At 41.8% G+C, this 19,175-nt stretch overlaps 1 protein-coding gene and 1 pseudogene across 1 annotated transcript; both read left to right on the plus strand.

The window, feature by feature from the left end:
* The first annotated feature begins 1,560 nt into the window (after nucleotides 1–1,560).
* Nucleotides 1,561–2,575, plus strand: TAAR5 (trace amine associated receptor 5). Its single transcript, XM_058566251.1, is given in 2 exon segments — nucleotides 1,561–2,037; nucleotides 2,039–2,575. Coding segments are annotated over 2 exon segments (1,014 nt in total).
* Nucleotides 2,576–6,799: 4,224 nt separating this feature from the next.
* LOC131420309 (trace amine-associated receptor 6-like) lies at nucleotides 6,800–16,375 on the plus strand (annotated as a pseudogene).
* Nucleotides 16,376–19,175: the final 2,800 nt, after the last annotated feature.

Genomic DNA, 19,175 nt, shown 5'->3' on the forward strand with positions numbered 1-19,175 from the left:
TTTGCAGCATCTGTTTGACTTATATTCTGGAAAAATTTCTCCAAGGCCATAAACAGGCATTCCATCTTCTGGAGGTTTGGTACCAAGAATCAGAGAGGGAAGAATAAGATTGAATGTGTTATTTTCCTCAATAACATCCCTGTGAGGTGCAGACACATGAATCTACCTGTAGGTAGTCTTACCAGTGGGGAGATGGAGGGAGGAAGAGGATAAGTGATGAGCAGAAGTGGCAGAACAAGAATCTAACTCTTCTGTGTCCAGGTGAACTGTTTCATCTACCGTGATTCCTTTAACCAGCACAAAACAGAGCTTAAAAAAGGCATCATGATGAATTTGATGTGGGGGTCACAAACCAAAGGGCTTATCATCAACTATTCTCAACTATTTCTCATGTTGAGAGAAATGTACACAAATAATTCTGAAGCAGCAGGGATGTATGGAACTCACTAAAAATAACACTAAACAAAAGAATATATAACTCCAGTGCCTTTGATTTTCATCTCTCATTAATTGGCAGGATAAATGATCCTGTATTGAGAAGGAAACTTAAAGTACCGAGACTTGTGAATAGTGCAAATTAGGTCCCTTGGTACTGCTTCAGCACTCATTTGCATGACATGCCACCTGGAGGAGTAGTTTTCATTTGGAGTATAAAATCATCAACTGATTGCACATCTGTCATCTTTGCTGATGGAAGAGGATTCTGCATAGCTATGTCTACCTGCTACAAGAAGGACATGTTATGAAGTGATTCTGAGTCCTATCTCTGTAAGTAGCTTAGAGACCTTGAATTCAATTTATTAGAACTTGTTTAAAATTTCATAGACTAGTGTCAGATAGATCAAATACTTTTCGCTATCAGATAGTTCTTCCAAGATGTACAACTAACTTTAGAAATTGTACAGCATGCAAAACGGAAATAGGCCAATTCTCTACTCTTTTAATTATGCGTATACTGAATTCTTTTCTTGGGAAGAGTTCACATATAATTAAAAAGCTTAATCTGCTCATTTCATTGTCAATTTATTTAATTCTTGAAGGGAGGAGCCGGAAGTTACTCCTTTCCCAGGTAATAATTTGTTAACAAGAATTAATTCTTCACTTGGTTCAGACTCTTAATTTTAAAGCTCACTTTACATTTGACAACAGGTAATTTATCCAAATGGAAGAGATATTCTCTCAATAATTGTGTACTACCTACTGTGACATAGTCAGCTTTTTCTTTGAGAAAACATTTAGCTTGCATTCTTCTTCTCTTTCCTTCAGGATATTGTCTGCACTAGTTTCAAAAGTGCTAGAAAGAGTACCATTTGTCCTAGTTTCAGACAAAACAAGAGAAGCAGAAGCAACACTTATGAGACCTTGAATCCCATGCTGCATTTGATTTTCAGGTGCCTTTGATTCAGTACCGAGGGAAATCGTACTAGGTTCCAAACTGCCCTATAGTTTCTCCTCTAGATCTCACTTTCTAATTGTTTAGCAGACAAAGAATTTTTTTTTTTTTTTTTGGATGGGACAGACGGCCAGTTCCCAGAGAGAGAGGAAGAGTAGAAACCATAAATGAGCGCTGTCCTCGACCAGGGTGCTAAAGAACACCCCACAGCGTTCTGCTACCAGGTGAATGGGTCTTGCCCCAGGACAGTCCATCCTCTGGGTCTCCAGTTGGTGATCTACCTAGCCTGTGCAGCAGGCATGCTGATCACAGTCCTTGGAAATTTGTTTGTGGTACTTGCTGTGTCCTACTTCAAGGCACTTCACACTCCCACCAACTTCTTGCTGCTTTCCCTGGCCCTGGCTGACCTGTTTCTGGGTCTGCTGGTGCTGCCCCTCAGCACCATTCGCTCCGTGGAGAGCTGCTGGTTCTTCGGAGACTTCCTCTGCCGCTTGCATACGTATCTGGACACCCTCTTCTGCCTCACCTCCATCTTCCATCTCTGTTTCATTTCCATTGACCGCCATTGTGCCATCTGTGCACCTCTGCACTACCCCTCCAAGTTCACAGTCAAGGTGGCCCTCAGGTATGTCCTGGCAGGGTGGGGGGGTACCAGCAGCTTACACTGCCTTCCTCCTCTACACAGATGTGGTAGAGAGAGGGCTCAGCCAGTGGCTGGAAGAGATGCCTTGTGTGGGCAGTTGCCAGCTGCTATTCAATAAGTTTTGGGGCTGGTTAAACTTCCCTATGTTCTTTTCCCCCTGCCTCATCATGATCAGCTTGTATGTGAAGATCTTTGTGGTTGCTACGAGGCAGGCTCAGCAGATCAGTACCTTGAGCAAAAGCCTGGCTGGGGCCGCCAAGCGTGAAACAAAAGCTGCCAAGACCCTGGGCATCGCTGTGGGCATATACCTGTTGTGCTGGCTTCCCTTCACCATTGACACAATGGTTGACAGCCTCCTTAACTTCATCACACCTCCACTGGTCTTCGACATCTTCATCTGGTTTGCTTACTTCAACTCAGCCTGCAACCCCATCATCTATGTCTTTTGCTACCGGTGGTTCAGGAAGGCACTGAAACTCATTCTGAGCCGGGAGATCTTCTCACCCCAGACGCCCACTGCTGATTTGTACCAAGAATGACTCCTTGAACTGAATGCAGGCAATGAGTAGGGCCTTGCAGGGAAGATGAGTGATGCTGTGGCAGTGGGCTGTGTGGTGTCATGAGTTTGTGGGCACACTTCCAGGGCAGCATGGGTTAAGCAGAGGCAGAAAAACAACTTCTTAATTTGGAAAGAGAAATAGCACTCCCTTCATTCAATGTTTCTGTGGTGGATGGTAGGAAAAGGAGAGAGTGAAGTCATCTAAATATTTATTGGATAAGTCAAAACTTTGTGCAAATATTTGGCTCCTCGTTCATGACTTCCTTGAGACAACTGAGATGCAGAGGTGGAGGGAAAAGAGCACTGAGGTCAGGATTTCTGAGTTCCTGTCCGTGGTCTGCCACCTGGCAGCATCAGCTCAGACTTCGGAGATATTTAAATTCTCCCTCCCCCCATCACAGTTTCCTCATCCAGAAAACAGGGAGTTTGTACTGCTTGTTCTCTAAGGTGTTCTTAAGCTCAGCTATTGTATAAACTAACTTAGGGAAACATTGTTTGAATCCTAATTTCATATCATTTTTTATAATCATAGCAACTGTCTGGAGTGTCTCTTTTTCAAAATATTCCTTTTAGAATCCCTGTCTCCTTGGAACCCAACCACTAAAGAGCTTTGTAAGCCATTGTCCATTTCAGTGATTGCTGAGTAACCGTATTATGTTCTTGAAGGAATATTTTCTTCCCTATCTTTAATAATTGAAACTTGAAAATATGTGGAATATGTTGTAAAATGATAACAATTCACATCTCACCATTTTAATACTTTCTCCTTCTCTTAATAGCACAAATTAGACCTACTATCTTTCCGGGGACATCAGCATATAGTTTTCTTTGGAAAAGCAAGTACCTATGCCACATGCTTTCTCGGAATTGAACCAAATGTTTCTCAGGAACTGTTACTAGTATAGGTACTGACAGCTTTTATGTATATCACGCTTCTGTCTTCTTCCTAAATCTTTTCCTACAGGTGTCTAGTCACTAGACTTCTACATTTCTTACTGAAATTTTTCCAGGTTAATAATTGCTTTTTTGGAAACTTATTTGTAAATTAATTTGAGGTCTCTGTGGAGTACAGATGTATAGATAGATGTAGATACAGATATAAACATAGATATATCGATCTCAACAAATCAGTGAAAAGTAAAGTCGTATTTTGTCAATGCAATTGGCTGAAATTGATTTATTCCATTTATTATTTTTTTGCTAGAAACATAACTTCTATTGACCTTGTTCTTTTCCTAATTTTTTTAAAAAATAATTTTTCTATGTAATTTTTAATGCTTAATTTTTCTTTTGAAGTAATTATTCTTTCTTTTCCATTTAACTCAAACATTGTGAGATAATTAAATTACAAATAAATTATAAATTTAATTTTTTCCTAGTGTGTACAGTTTTGAGACATAAAGGAACTCGGAACATTATGCCTTACATGAAGCAATAAATATAATTTACAAAGTATAAGTCAGTCATTACTTTAAAAAACACATTTCCCTCTTTCCTTCCTAAAAATAAAGTCACATGCATTCCCAGTCCACTGGGCATGGCACCGTCTGTCCTGGAAGTAAGAAGATGGAGCTACATCACAAGGCGGAATGCTGAGTTTAGCCTCCGTCACAGAAGCAGGAAATGATTCTGCTTCTTTCACATCTTACTGTTTTCCGTTAGGGGGAAAAGGCTGCACTAGCCAGGATAGGCTCCAGGGTGAAGGGAAGGGAAGGATGGAAAGAGAAGTAACTAACATTTACTAAGAACCTGCAGTGTCTACATCTCACTTGCTACCCACAAACCCTGCAAGGTGGACATTACCAACCTTATGTTACAGATGAGGCACACAGAGGTTCGTTAATTTACTCTCCCCTTACTTGAAACTCTAACCTATCCACTATATCTCTGAGATATTAGAGGAGACTGGACAGCTAATAAACCTGTGAGGGACTAAAATTCAACAGTAGGTAGGAAACTTCAGCTTCTAGTGAATCAGAAACATTAGAACACAAGTGTCATGGCACAATGTTATGTCACCCATGAGCCAGGGTGGAGTGAGAACAAGAATCACATCTGGGGTGGACCCCACAGAGGGCAGCGTGAGCTGATGGGTTGACGGCAGGCTCCTGGCCCCAGGACTTGAAGCCCAGCTCCTTCATCATCTTTGGTATGAGGACAGGAGGTAAGAGGCAAAACTGCTGGGTCCAGAAAATCTGTTGAGGCCCTTGGACAAATAAAAATCTATGCTCAATGATATTTGCCCTGAGGAAAGAGTAGACCGTCCATGGTAACGGGGAACTTCACTGTTCCGGGATAACAACCTCACTCACTTTCTTCTGCTGAGTGAGAACTAACTCCACCTAAGGCGAGTGCTCCTAGCTGTTTCTGCCAGGAACTCCTTTGGCACTTTGGTAATGACCATGGAGCCTGTCTCAGAATAAGACTTTAAAGTGGACAGAATTTTTTTAAAAACATAGGATTATAAAGGAATACAATTATCTTGAAATACAGCTATTAAAATATCTTTTAAATAGCCAAGTTTGTGATTATGTAATGTAATCATATATGTGCTTCTTTATGAATAACAAGATCTGAGGCAGGTGCAATAACTCATTTCAAAGTAGTGATGAGCATAAATGAAATCTCACGACATCTGCAACAAGTACACTGCAGTACAAAAATAGCGATTTCTCCTGGTGGCAGAAATCAGAGGTAGTGCTAATATTACTGTGGTTTTTGCCTACATTCGAAACGGAAGGAAATGCTAAATTCAAGGTGATATTAGTGACTATAAAGACATAATATTTTATAAGTTCATGGACACCTGGCTAAAGAATCCCCTTTAAATGTGAACACCAGGCCGCTCTTCTGAGCATGACAGCTTTGTGATAAAAGGTGGGCAGAAAGCAGTGGCATCAGATGTCACCAATAACCGCTGATAGCCTGCAGGCTGTCACACGCTCGTCTCCACCAGGAGCATTCCCCTCAGACATAGCTCAACAAGCACAATAATTTCCTGATGTTTTTGTACTAGCTTAGAATTCTTTTGTCTTTTTTAAAACTTCCTGTTCCACAAAACATATCAGTGTGGTTTCAAATTCCAGGATGGGTCTTTCTTGTTTTTTATGAAACTGACCATTATTTTTTCTTTCTAAATCTCTCTCAACTTAATTATATTGTTTTCTTACAACTTAGTTAAACCAGGCTACAGCTCACCCCAGCATGTGTGAATATATAATACACGGGAATACATATGTGTATATGTGTATGAGTATAAACACATGACTTGTATGCCATATATATGGGCGAGGATTTTGAGCAGGGCAGTTTCCACAGCAAGAGGTCACACTAATGGTGGCCCACGAAGTGTGTGAGAGAATCAGGCCCCTCTCTTGCAAAGGGCCTTGCAGTTTGCACAGCCTTTCTCTGCAACAGGTGGCTGTAAAGTTGACACTGTGGGGAAGGCTTTGATAATCAAAGAGGAGGGCTTCACATCCTCAGTCCTGGCCTTTGGAACTCATCACATGATGCCACTGAGATTTGGTCTTCTACACGTCCCATCTCTACTGTATGCTCCTTTCTCACTGTCGTCTCCCCTGCTCCCTACTCCACTGGAAGGAGCAAATGTCCCAGATCCACTGATGTTGGGCTTGGCCACGTGACTTGTTTTGGTCAATGCAATATGGACCAATGGGGCCCTTGTCATGTTCAAACAGAAGCTTACATGTAATTGCGTGGTCCAGCCCAGCTCTTGAAATTCTGCCCTCTGCCATGAGGGCACATTGTGTCAATAGGACCTGCCCCTTCAGCCTGGGCCCCAGAATGAGAAGACACAAACAGCAGACCGGTGGCTGACCTGCAGTTGAGAGCAGAGCTGCTCACACCCTGCAGCCCTCCTGTAACATGAGCAAAAAGCAAATGTTTGGTGTTGTAAGCCACTGAAAATTTGTTATGCTGGAAAATTGTCTCATATACGCAAAATTCCAGTGACTGTCTCATGCTGCCCTCACTCTGTCCCACTCTGAACTCGACATTGAAGTGCCTGCCAGTCTTGAAAGCGATCTTTCTCTGTTTCCACATTTGACCTCAGCTAAGTGTCTTACGAGGTGTAACACCAGTCCTCCTGGAATAGTTTGGAGTCACAGGTCAAGCTTGCCTAAAGACAAATATTTTCTGTGTGCCAATTCAATTCTTCCTGCTGAGGAGAGCTGAGACTCCCGCCATGGATGTGGGTCCTGAACAGAGAGCCCAGGATTGTTCCCAGGGCCTGACATATGCTGCTGAAGGTCCCAAGCGTGTCGCCCTGACCTACCTCTCTCAGGAGAGTGCAGCATCACTTCAGGTACCTCAGATGTGATATTTTATTCTGCCAACTAACGTTTCTTGAGAACCTATGCTACGTGAAGATACTAAACTCTGTTGGATCCAAAATTCCTGAAATGTCATCATTGCACTCAAAAGACTACTAGTCCAAAGGCACAAAAACACCTACAAATAAGAACAAACAAAGCAGAATAAAAATCAGTTCCCAATGCAGTTACAACAAAGAGCTATAGAACTCAGAGGAGGGAGCCACCACTTATCTGGAGGGATCAGTGTTCAAAAGTCAGGGCTGAAGCGTCAGAAGGGCCTCACCGAATTCAGATTTGAGCCATCATGTCATGTCACCTTGGGCAAGTGATTTACCTCCTGCGCCTCAGTTTTCTCACCTGTACAATGGAGGTAATATACCTGTCCCTCAGGGTCCTGAAGATGACGTGAGATAATCTTGCAAATGAAGTGATTGTCATAGCCCCCGGCACGTAGTCAGTGCTCTGTACATCGTGGCAATCACAAACATCATCACAATCACCAAGAGGAAGCGGCATTTGAGCTGAGCTTTAAAAACGTGTAGCTTCTCAACAGGTAGAAAAGGTAAGGAAATGCATTTTAAACAGAAGGAGCAGTATAAAATTAATAGCTACTATTTTAAAAAATCTACCTTTACAGAACTTGAATACTTAGAAAATCTCTGCAGAGAGACAGGTTTCAGCTAAGTTAAGAATATTGGCCTAGGTCCCAAAGTTAGCAGAGAACAGAGCTGAGAGCTGAACCATCCCTGCCCTCCCACAGTGCCGATGTGCCTTCTACGACACCAACCTGCCTCTTCCAGGAGCAAAATTTGAAGATCCTCTAGGTTGGGTCCTTTGCGACATGGTTACTGTGTACGGAGCTGGGTAATTTAATGTACTTGAGGCAATACAGACAGCATGTCTCTTTACTTTTTATTTTTCTTTTTAAAAATAAGTTCTTTCCAATTATAAAAATAATACCGTTTATTACAGAAAATTTGGAAAATACCAAGAAGCACAGAAAGAGAAAAAAATCTCTCTAACTCCCACTTTCTAGGGAAAACTGGTGTCAACATTTTATATATTCTTCTAGTCTTTTCAGAAACTCAAAGTATACTACTTTGAGATACAGTATTGTGATTTATCTCTCTCTATGTATTTTGTTCTGGGCTCAGGGTAATTTGTGAATCTGATATTCACTTGCTTGATATCCAGGAGAGGGTGGTAGTGACAGACCCATTAAGGATTCCAGAAATCTCAGCATGTCAGGGATGGAAGCTGGATAGACTTTAATGCCATCCTAGCTAAAAGAGGGATTGTAGCAAAGGCACTGTATTCATTTCCTATTGCTGCAGTAACAAATTACCACAAACTTAGTGGTTTTAAAATGGAACAAATTTATTCTCAAGCAGTTCCGGAAGTCAGAAGTCTGAAATGGGTTTTATAGGGTTAAAATAAAGGTGTCAGCAGGGCTGTGTTTCTTCTAGAGGGTCAAGGTGGGAATCCATTCCTCATCTTTTCAAGCTTCTAGAGGCTGCCCGGATTCCTGGGCTTGCGGCTGCATCACTCTGACCTCTGCCCCCACCGTCACCTCTCTTCTGACTGACTCTCCTCCCTCCCTTCTTCCCTCATAAGGACCCTGTGATTACACTGAGCCTATGTAGATAATCCAGGATAATCTCCCCATCTCAAGATCACATCAGCAAAGTCCCCTTGCCAGGTAAGGTAACATATTCATAGGTTCTGAGAATTATGACAAGGACATTTTGGGAGGCTATTGTTCTGTCTACCACAGGCACTTAGGATTCCCTTCTCTTCTATTTAATCCAAGATCTTACGGTTTCACTATTAACAACATTAAAGGCTGTACTAAGGCCACATCTCCATATGCCCTTGACTGAATAATGATGGAATTTCCTTGACTTCCAATTACATATTTTCAATTCTAGATTGAAATAAGGTGGGTTTAGCCTGAAAGCACAGCACGCCTGCTAACCAACACTAAAGAAACCAGAAGTTCGAGCAGGGAGGCATTTCAGTGGTCAAGTGTGTAAGCCCCGTTTCCTGGATAACACCAGCCTCAGGAACAATCGGCAGCTGAAATAACGGTTATAGAGTGTTGATTCTCATTCACCACACAGTTTAGTAACGGGGCTTCATTTCATTGGTTTGCCTTTCCCCCAATATAATCCAGGGCCTATATCCGTGTGTTCCTTTATTTTAGGAAAAGGCATTAGGAGGTAAAAACTCCCCAGGTCCCACCACCATTGTTTTCCATGGATCCAGGTAGCTCATGTTCTACTTCTGCCTTGGCGTTGGCCACCGGGGCCTCTGACATGGATTTCTAACCCTACTACAGCCCTCTCTACTCTCCTTCTCTACCCTAATTTTCAAACTGCTCCACTTCATGCTGACTGAGTCACCCCCGCAGAGTGTGACAGCTCACTCCAGCTACCTTAGATCAGCTGGTTCCTCTTTTACTCTCCTTTGATAGTGGCATTTTCAAGTTTATACACTAAACTCTGAAGGGATAGAAGAGTTCTTTGTACACCTCCACTGTCTGTTATATTCTGGTCCTTCTAGATATTCTTGAACCATTCTCTCCATGGCCTCCTGGATCTTTTCACCTGTCCATGCTTTCGGGTGAATTTTCTGCCTTCTTGGAGCACATTATCCATTATTTCTTCCTCTGACAGTTCTTAGGGTAACCTTTCTCCTCTTTTTGTTTTGTTGTGTTCTTGTTTGTTTGTTTCAGTCTTAACTCTGATGATTAAGGCTGTGATTTTCAGTCCCAAAGTCAACCTGACTATCTTTCAAGTAACTTGGGTTATCATCACAATGGGCTCCCCAAAGCTTGCCTTGGGGCACCAGAATTCTCACTGTGGGCACACAGAAAAAGCCCTGCATGTTACTCCCATGCACTTGGGATTAGCATCACTAGAACTGCAGGAACTTCACGGGCCATCGATTTGAGTCCTATCATTTCACACTCGGGGCCACCAAAGTGAACTAACTCGTCCAAAGTCCCAGGAACTGTGAGTGGCAGAGCCAGAACCTAGAACCCAGATTCCTAAGGCCCATCCATTCCCTCAGGCTGCTTTGAAGGGGGTAACACAGCAGGTACAAACACGACCTTCAGAGTCAGACGGACCCGGCTCCAAATCCCAACATGCCCCTCACCAGCACCATGCTCTGGACCTGCTGCTGGACCTGTCCAGGCTTCCACAACCTCCCCAGTAAGAGGGCATAACGGTAACCATTTTAGAAGTTTCTCGAAAACGTTAACAAGCAAAGATAATGTTTAATTGTGATGAAAATACACTCATGAAAGGTTCAGCCCTCAAATATTTTCCCATAAGCTCTTTAGAGAGGTTTTTTTATTTCAGAGAGTGAGTCTCTTGAAACAATGTTCTGTGGTCTTTATTGATTGAGTCCTAAGGATGACAAACCTTGCTGAACACCAAATGGCCAAAGATTTAACGGCTCATTCAACAATGGTCTTTAGACAGGGCCAACTATTCTTTCAAAAAAAAAGCATTTACATGCATTCTCCCAAGGCTGGGGCATGGGTATCTATTGTATTTATCCACTCATTTATTCACTCAACTGTCTGAAACAAAACAACAACACAGGAACAAAGAAACAAAACAACAGCAACGACTGTCTGGTTTACTCACAGTGGTACTTAAGGAAGTACCTCACCTCATGGAGCTTACATGACATTGGGAGAGACAGACAGACAAATGCAAGCCAATAAACCAACAAATAAGATTATAACAAATTCTGATAAGTTCAATTAAGAGTAGGTAAATAAAAGGATAAAACAGGGATACCCACATTAGCTGAGACAGTGATTTTTCTGAGGTAGTGACGTAAAAGCTGAGGTCTGAAGGATGACAAGGAGCCAGGTCTGTGAAGATCTGAGGAAAGTGATGCAGATGGAAGAGAGCCTGTGCAAAGCTCCTGAGGCATCCTGTTGGGTAGATGAAGGGTTGAGAGTGAGAAAACGTTTGGAGCATAATGAACCGGGGGTCAGCGAGTTTTACAGAGTTAAGACTATGTGAGACCTCACAGGCCGTATTATTAGAATTTGATTCTAAATACAATAGGAATCAGGCTTTGGGACTGAATTATAAGCACATCACAGATCTCAGAGACAGACCAGGCTCTGATGCTGGAGTTAGTCAGGTGTCTATAGGACCAGATATTTCGTGTGTGTGTGTGTGTGTGCTGCTGTGGCTAAAATTAACCTTCCCTTCCCTCCAATAAAACCAAATAACTGAGAAAATAGTGAGAGTATCTGAGGGAGGAGCACCCTTCCCTCCCTGGATATGGTCTCGGTTGAGAGAAGGGGTAATAATTTGGCTGGTTGAATAATAGCCCCACAAAAAAGATCCACATCCTAATCCCTGGAACCTATAAATGCTAGTATTTTGGAAAAAAAAGTCTTTGCAAATGTGACTAAGTTAAAAAAATTTGAGATGGAGAAATTGTCGTGGATTATCCAGTGGGCCCTACATGCCATCCCCAGTGTCCTTATAAGAAAGAGGCACAGGGAGATAACACACGGAGAGGAGGAGGTGACATGATCTCAGAGGTAGAGATTGGAGTGAGGAGGCCGCAAGCCAAAGAATGTGGGCAGCCAACAGAAGCTGGAAGAGGGAAGGACAGATTCTCCCCCGGACCCTCCAGAGCGAGTGTAGCCCTGCTCACACCTTGACTTTGGATTCCATACTTCTGGCCCCCAGACTGTAAGGGAGTAATTTCTGTTATTAGATGCCACCAACGTGTGGTGATTTGTTACAGCAGCCACCACAAACCAATACAGTCAGACAGCTTTGAAGCAAGAAGATGCAAGTGCAGGGGGAAATCCTTCTCCATTTCCTGGACAGGACTCAGTGAGTATTAAATCACAGGGCAGAAATGGCTAAAGGTTGTCTCAGTGTGTGGCCTGAGACAGCCTCACAGAGCACCTCACTGCTCCGCCACAGTACAGGGACAGTGAAAGAGTCCTGAGCCCCCAAGGGGAGCATGGAGTCAGGACAAGTCCTAGACATTCCCACCAAAAGTCCCATGGCCCTTTGTGCCACGAGCATAGCTGAATGATCCCATTCTTCTGAGAAGGGCACTGGAATCGGCCGACAGGGAGCCTAAGGTAAAGGAGCCTTACTGCCAGCAACAAGGGATGGCTGCTCTGTGACACAACTGGACCAGCTTCTAGAGACCAGATAGGACATCTCATTGGACATCAGTCAAGGGGGGTGTTCATGCAGACCAGATCTCCACTCCACAGAGTGAGGGTTGATGCCTGTTAACTTAGGGGAGAAGAGAAAACCCAGATAGACTGAGATGAAGTTTCCATCTCCTGGAGGGGAGGAGGCTTGGCTCAGAAATTAGGTTCATCTACGGGCACAGAGCACTAGGCTCAGAACACAGAATCTGGAGCTAAGTTGCTTGGATGCAAATCCCCAAGTCCATCATTTACTAGAAGTGTAACCCCGAGAAAATTATTAACTTCTCAGTGCTTCAGTCCCTCATCTGTAAAATAGGGATCATAATAGTGCCAGCTTCATTGCATGTGACTTTTTTGCATGTGACAATTTAATGATTTAACACATGTAAACCACCTAGTTAGACTAGGTGTTCTGAACCTATTTGTTACTATATAGTGATGGTTACATTAAAATAAAGTCACAAGTTTCGCACACCTGAATCTGTGCTCCATGATGCATAGAAGATACTTGAGGATCTTTCTGGAATTTCTCTCATGTTGTAGGAGGCACATATCTGTACCATAGACTAATTAAAGCCATCACGTAAGAGCTATGACCAAAATTCCAAGAAAATTGGTGTAAAGGTGTAAGGAAGGCGATCTGAAGTTATGTTGGGGTCATCAATGTCAGGTGACTGTGATGAGACAGTGTGAAATTTTCTACTTCAGAATGTTCCAGTTTCCTGGACAAACACAGAGGAGCTTAGGGGTGAGGGAGGGGTGGAAGGAGGGAGGTAAAGTAGAAAGAAAACTTATAAGCGCGCTTTGACTTCATTGAAATCTCTGAGTCTTAGCTGAAGACACCAAAAAGACACCAAAAAGGAAGGGGCTTGAAAAGTAGAAAACTAAGAGCCCATAATTAGTCTCTAAATCTCTATAAAAGTGGAAACTTTTCCTAGTGGTAGAGGGAAGATTGATGACAGTACATTGGCTCTGAAATCGGAAAAAGCCAAAGCAGCGTGCCAATGAATGAGCAACACGTGGATGGTCTGGAGCACGTGCAGAAGAGACCACCAGATTCATAGTCCTTCCAAGGCCCGGAGGGGATATTGTCAGCTTATTGTTCTGAGCTGAGGGTCATGTGATCATCCTTTTTCCATTATGAGAAAGATGGCCATTTCATACTAGATGGAAACTACAGAGACAATCCCAATCTACTCATGTGGAAGCTAGGCAGACTACACAGCACCCTGGAATTTAGACTCAACCCTGGGAGAAAGAGTGGGGACTCCAAATTGACTGAGCTTAAATTTATTGCACCCCATAAGATAGGGGCTTATAAGAGAATTAAGGATCAGTTACAGAAAAACAAGCAAAGTGCATTCTGACCCACATGAATTTGTGGTAATTGAGATTTTTACCTACTAATAAGTAGGTTTTCTCTACACCCATGCACTAATTATAAGATAAAATCTAAAATGATTATTGGGGTGTAAAAAGCTGTGCACAGTTTTGAAACTTTTCCCTGTTATTTACCTCAAAATTTTCCATTCATCATTCTAAACCTGGCACTACATTTATATCCTTAGTGAATTCTTGTCATTCATCCAATTTTATTAGTTGTCCCTGTGTCATTTCTCACTTTATACTTTTTACATGTGTTAATTCTGGCTGGAAGCATATTGTATTGCTACTACTGTATATGTCTCTCTCTCATATCACACGGAGACCTCCACCCCCAAGGGCAAGAGATGTTTCTTGTTTATTTTTTTTATCTTCAAGACCCTGATACAAATAGATGCTTAATAAATAAACAAATATAAATGTTGGATACATGATATTGGACTGCCAGTGGATTTATGGACGTCTTCAGAAGACTTATACCAATTAATCTTCTGATTACTGAAGCATCTTTGCCTTGATACTCATCTTAAAGAGAATGCTCTCAAATTTCACCATTAGGTATATCATGTGTGATGGGGCCTTTTAGCAGAGACATCGATATGTACAAAAGATATCTTGAAGTTTTACTTTGCTAAAGTAAGGAATAAATGTTGAATTTTATCAAATGCTTTTTTGCATTCCTCAGATGATTATAAATTTGAATCTGTTAAAAAGGTGAATTATATTATTTGATTTTCTAATGTTAAAGCAACTTCCACTCTTTGCACAGATTCCAGTCATGATGTGTCATCTCTTTATGTATTGCTGGGAATGGTTTGTAAAATATTTGCTTAGGAGTTTTGCATCTTTGTTCATGGGTAGGAGTGTCCTCTCATTGTTGTTCTTCATATGGCCCCTGCTGGGGTAGACAGGCCATTCACATATAAATATAAATTTTAAGTGGAGATTTTTATTATTATTTTTTAAAACGTGTAGATTCTTTTATTTTTTTTAGGAAGATCAGCCCTGAGCTAAGATCCATGCCAATCCTCTTCTTTTTTTTTTCCCCCTTTTTCTCCCCAAAGCCCCAGTAGATAGTTATATGTCATAGTTGCCCATCCTTCTAGTTGCTGTATGTGGGATGCCGCCTCAGCATGGCCGGACAAGCTGTGCGTCCCAACCAGGGCCGCCAGCAACAGAGCACGCGCACTTAACTGCTAAGCCACGGCGCCGGCCTCTGGTGGAGATTATTAAATATAAGTTTTTTCTCACTGTTCACATCTTGTATTACAGGGATCCACCTAGGTGACTTTGGATATGGGGTTTGGCTGTGCTTCCTGGGGGTTTGTCATTAACTCTTCGGACAGTCTTGCTCCAGGTGGGAGGGGTGGGTAGTAAAGGTAACTAATAAAACAAGTCAATACATCTCACTAACTTTGACAAAGAGGAAGATCCTCTGTATCCAGACCAGGTTAAAAAAGATGTTTGATAAATTTCAAGGCTAGAAATCTTTGTGTCAAACACAGATTTACTTGAAGTTAAATTCTTATTGGATTTAGAAAATTGTTTCCAATTATATTCTAAAGAATAAGAATAAAAATGGTAATAATTAACAATAGTTAATATTTGTTGAGCACTTAAATTGAATATATGATTATTTCATATGTTCAGAGCCTAAAATTAAAATGGACATGTGACAGGCCACGGAGGTAACATCTGGTAACCATAACATGGATATTCAGTTTTAAAAGATCCTATCTCTCCTTTCAGGAATATAAAACTGCTCTACTTTGTGTGATTGACAAAGGGCAGAACTTTTCCCAGTGTTTGCCTGCTGTTCACAGCAGCATCGTGAGTGGCCACCCGTCCCCGCCTGCAGCGGAGCAGCTCTGCTACGAGAAGGTGACCGGATCCCGTGTGAGGTCTCCCTACTCGCCCGGACCCCGGCTCCTCCTGTACACGGTCTTCGGCTTGGGCGCTGGGCTGGCCGTGTTGGGAAACCTCCTGGTGATGATTTCCATCCTCCATTTCAAGCAGCCGCACTCTCCAGCCAACTTGCTCCCGCCTCTCTGGCCGGCGCGGACTTCCTGGTGGGGGTCACCGCGATGCCCTTCAGCGTGGTCAGGTCGGTGGAGAGCTGCTGGTGCTCTGGGCGAAGCTTCTGTACTCTCCACAGCTGCTGTGATGCGGCATTTTGTTACTCTTCTCTCTTCCACTTGTGCTTCATCTCCATCGACAGGTACATCGCTGTCACCGACCCTCTGGTCTATCCCACCAGGTTCACGGGGTCTGTGTCGGGGATCTGCATCAGCCTCTCCTGGATCCTGCCCCTCGTCTACCGCGGCGCTGTGTTCTACACGGGTGTCCACGAGGATGGGTTGGAGGAATTAGTTAAGTGCCCTCAGCTGTGTAGGTGGTCGTCAGCTTGTTATAAATCGGGATTTTCATCAATTTTCTATTATTTTTCATACCTACATTTGTTATGATGATTCTGTACAGTAATATTTTTCTTGTGGCTAGAAAATAGGCTAAAAAGATGGAAAACATGAGTGGCAAAACAGGATTATCAGGGACATACAAAACGAGGGTGGCTAAGAGAGAGAGAAAAGCAGCTAAAACCCTGGGCATCACGGTGGCTGCATTTTTAATCTCACGGTTACCGTATATGATTGATTTATTCATTGGTTGTTTTCTGACTCCTTCATATGTTTATGAGGTATTTTGCTGGTTCGATTGTTATAACTCTGCTCTAAATCCTTTGATTTATGCCTTATTTTACCCTTGGTTTAGGAGAGCGATAAAACTTGTTGTAACTGGCCAAGTATTAAAAGACAGTTCATCAACTATAAATTTATTTTCTAAAGAGGCCTAATTTTCAAATTGAGGAATTTGGTGATATTATAGGAATTTCCCTATACTAAATAGTGGTTGACACAAGGTTCATATTTTCCAGTTTCCTCAAATCTGGGCACTCCCCTGCTCTGTCAGTTGTTTTTCTCCTCTTCCAGGCTGCCTTTCGAGGTTCCTCTCTGTCCCTGTCAGAGGTTTCCTGTTCCCTGTTCCTGGGAAAGTCCTGTGTCCCCGTCTCTCTCTGGACTCGGTTAACTTTGCTCTCATTTCAGCAGCTTGTTTCTTGGGGCCTGGTCTTTCTGGAGTCCCGAGAGGTCTCTGAGCCACACACATCAGCCATTTCAGACTCAGGACAGGACTCACATTTTATAATTGGGGGAGATTTTGTAAATGTGGGAACAACCATGAGCAGATGCTGCAGTTTCCACAGCAGTGATTGTCCTTTCCTGTGATTGTTTCCTTGTTTCATGAGACATGCTGTTTTACCTTCTCGTCTTGATGGAGGAAATTTTCTGTTATCTTTTTTCTATAAACACTATCCAGAATTTGTACATTGTTGATGACAAAAATAACAATGTATTGTAAGTCTTGGGAAAAGGATGGATTATTCAAGATTTGGTGATGTGGTATACAGCTTTTCGGAAAATCATGTTCAGCATCTTGCCTCGTATCATTCATAAAACCAAAACTAATTTTTCCAGATGTTAAAAACTACATGAAAATATTTCTTTTATAATTTTTCATTGGAGGAATCATGACAGAAAACCCATATAGATTCAAGCATTCAATTTAAATTTTTTAAAATCAAAAGAAAGCAAAGCTTAGTTAAGAAAAAAAAGTCTAACTTGGAAAACTACTGGCAGCACACACGGTAGAGAGAGGGTTAAAAGATTTAAAAATATGAGGTTCTTTTATGTAACAGTAAGACAGAAACAAACACCCCACTAAATAAATGAATAGGCAGTTTCTCATAGAAAAAAATAGAAATGGCTAGTAAATACATGAAAATGCGAATTTACAAACAATCAAAAATGCTAATAAAAGTGTGATAGAGTTTCATACGTCAAGTTGGGAAATATTAGAAGGACCAATAATACTTGCTGTTAAGTGGAATGTGGGAAAATGAGCACATTCACGAGAGTTGAGCATGCTTGCACATGTCTCCAGAGAATGTAATTTAGTTTCTCCTTTCTGAGGGGGATTAAAATTTTTATAAAAATTCAAAACATACATGTCACTTGACTCTGTAGTTCCTTTTCTAGCAAATAATCCTAAGAAAAGAGACAGACAAGTAGGCAAACATAACAGAGATAATCATAATGTAACTCTTAATTATTAACTGGAAACCTAACTCAATATGGGATAAATTAAATAAATTATGCTCAAACTATGTAATGTAATGTTATGAAGTCATTAAAAAGCACTAAGAATTTCTGCATATATTGACATGGATAGACAACCACTATATATTTTTTGACTAGAAACAACAAGATGAAAAAACTCTGACCCAGATAATAAAACAGTATATATCATATGGTCCCCAGGCATGTGTATACTTCTCTATGACTTTACAAAGTCTAATCTTATGTACAATGGACAGTGTGTGTGTGTATGGGGGGTATTTACTTTGTCATTTATCTGTATCATTTGAAAATTTATGATGAAATATATCAAACATATCGAAATTGATAGTAACATTTCACATATTTCTTTTCTACTTGAGTACTGAAGTTAGTTTGTCTGTTTGCTTGTTTTAATTGAATGAGAATATTTTTTGTGTAAATATCCCTAGTATATTTTTTTCCTACCTAATGAAACTAAACTGTAGCTGCATTGGTGTATTTTGGGAACTACATCTTAAAGTGATTAAAGTATCCTAGGAATTACATCTCAGTGTTATGAAAGCATTTTACCATTGTTCTGCAGCATGTCTTTAAGATCCTCCAGCTCTTCCTTCACTAAGTATTAACTATGTGCTGCTTTGTGGGTTCTTATCAATACATTAAGCCTGACCCCACTTTATATCCCTTCCACACTGATATCACACACTTGAGATCCATTCTCTCACATGTTCCAAGAGTTTCTGCTCATATAGATTGGCAAAATCATGCATTCTTCTGTTTTGTATTGTATGTCTTCATGGGTCACAGTTTGTAATTCACCCTTTGGGGTCTGCTGGACCAGAGTCTGATTACAGGTCTAGAGGCAAGGAAAGGTGTTAGGGGAGCTCCTGAGGAGAGTCAGGGTGCACTGCAAGGCAACTGTTTCAGGGGAGGCCATCATAGCTTCTTTGGACAGGGTGAGACTGAGCTCCTTGGGGAGCAGTGAAAGGGCTGCTGTGCTGCCAGAAAAGGCTTGATAGAATTTAGGGGTTGGAGGTAACCAGTTTCATCAGGACCTGCCTATATGTCACCACCCTAATTTTTAGAATCCCTTTCCTTTCCAATCAATGCCAGAGTTTTAACAAAAGAGGCCCTGGGAGTTTGAGAATTCACTTTGCATTGTAATTCCGCCAGCTACAGAATTAGGCTTGGGGTTTGGTTCTCAGAAACTCAGTCCCGTGGCTCTGGGAGATGACGGGCTCTTTCAAGGCATTCACTGAAGCTTTCAGGTCCGTTATATGGACGTTGAGCTGGAATTTAAAGCCTCTAGAATCATCATTTTCCTTCCTCACATTCTCCAGAGCAATTAGAAGAAACTAACCAACCCACTGTACTCCTCATTCTTAACTGAAATGCTGTATGGCAGCAGGTAGTTGGTCACCCAGAGATTTTCTTCTGTGGGCACTTGATTACAGGTATCTACAGAGAGTAATTTGGGTA

This window comes from Diceros bicornis, chromosome 23 (genome assembly GCF_020826845.1).
Source record: "Diceros bicornis minor isolate mBicDic1 chromosome 23, mDicBic1.mat.cur, whole genome shotgun sequence".
NCBI lineage: Eukaryota > Metazoa > Chordata > Mammalia > Perissodactyla > Rhinocerotidae > Diceros > Diceros bicornis.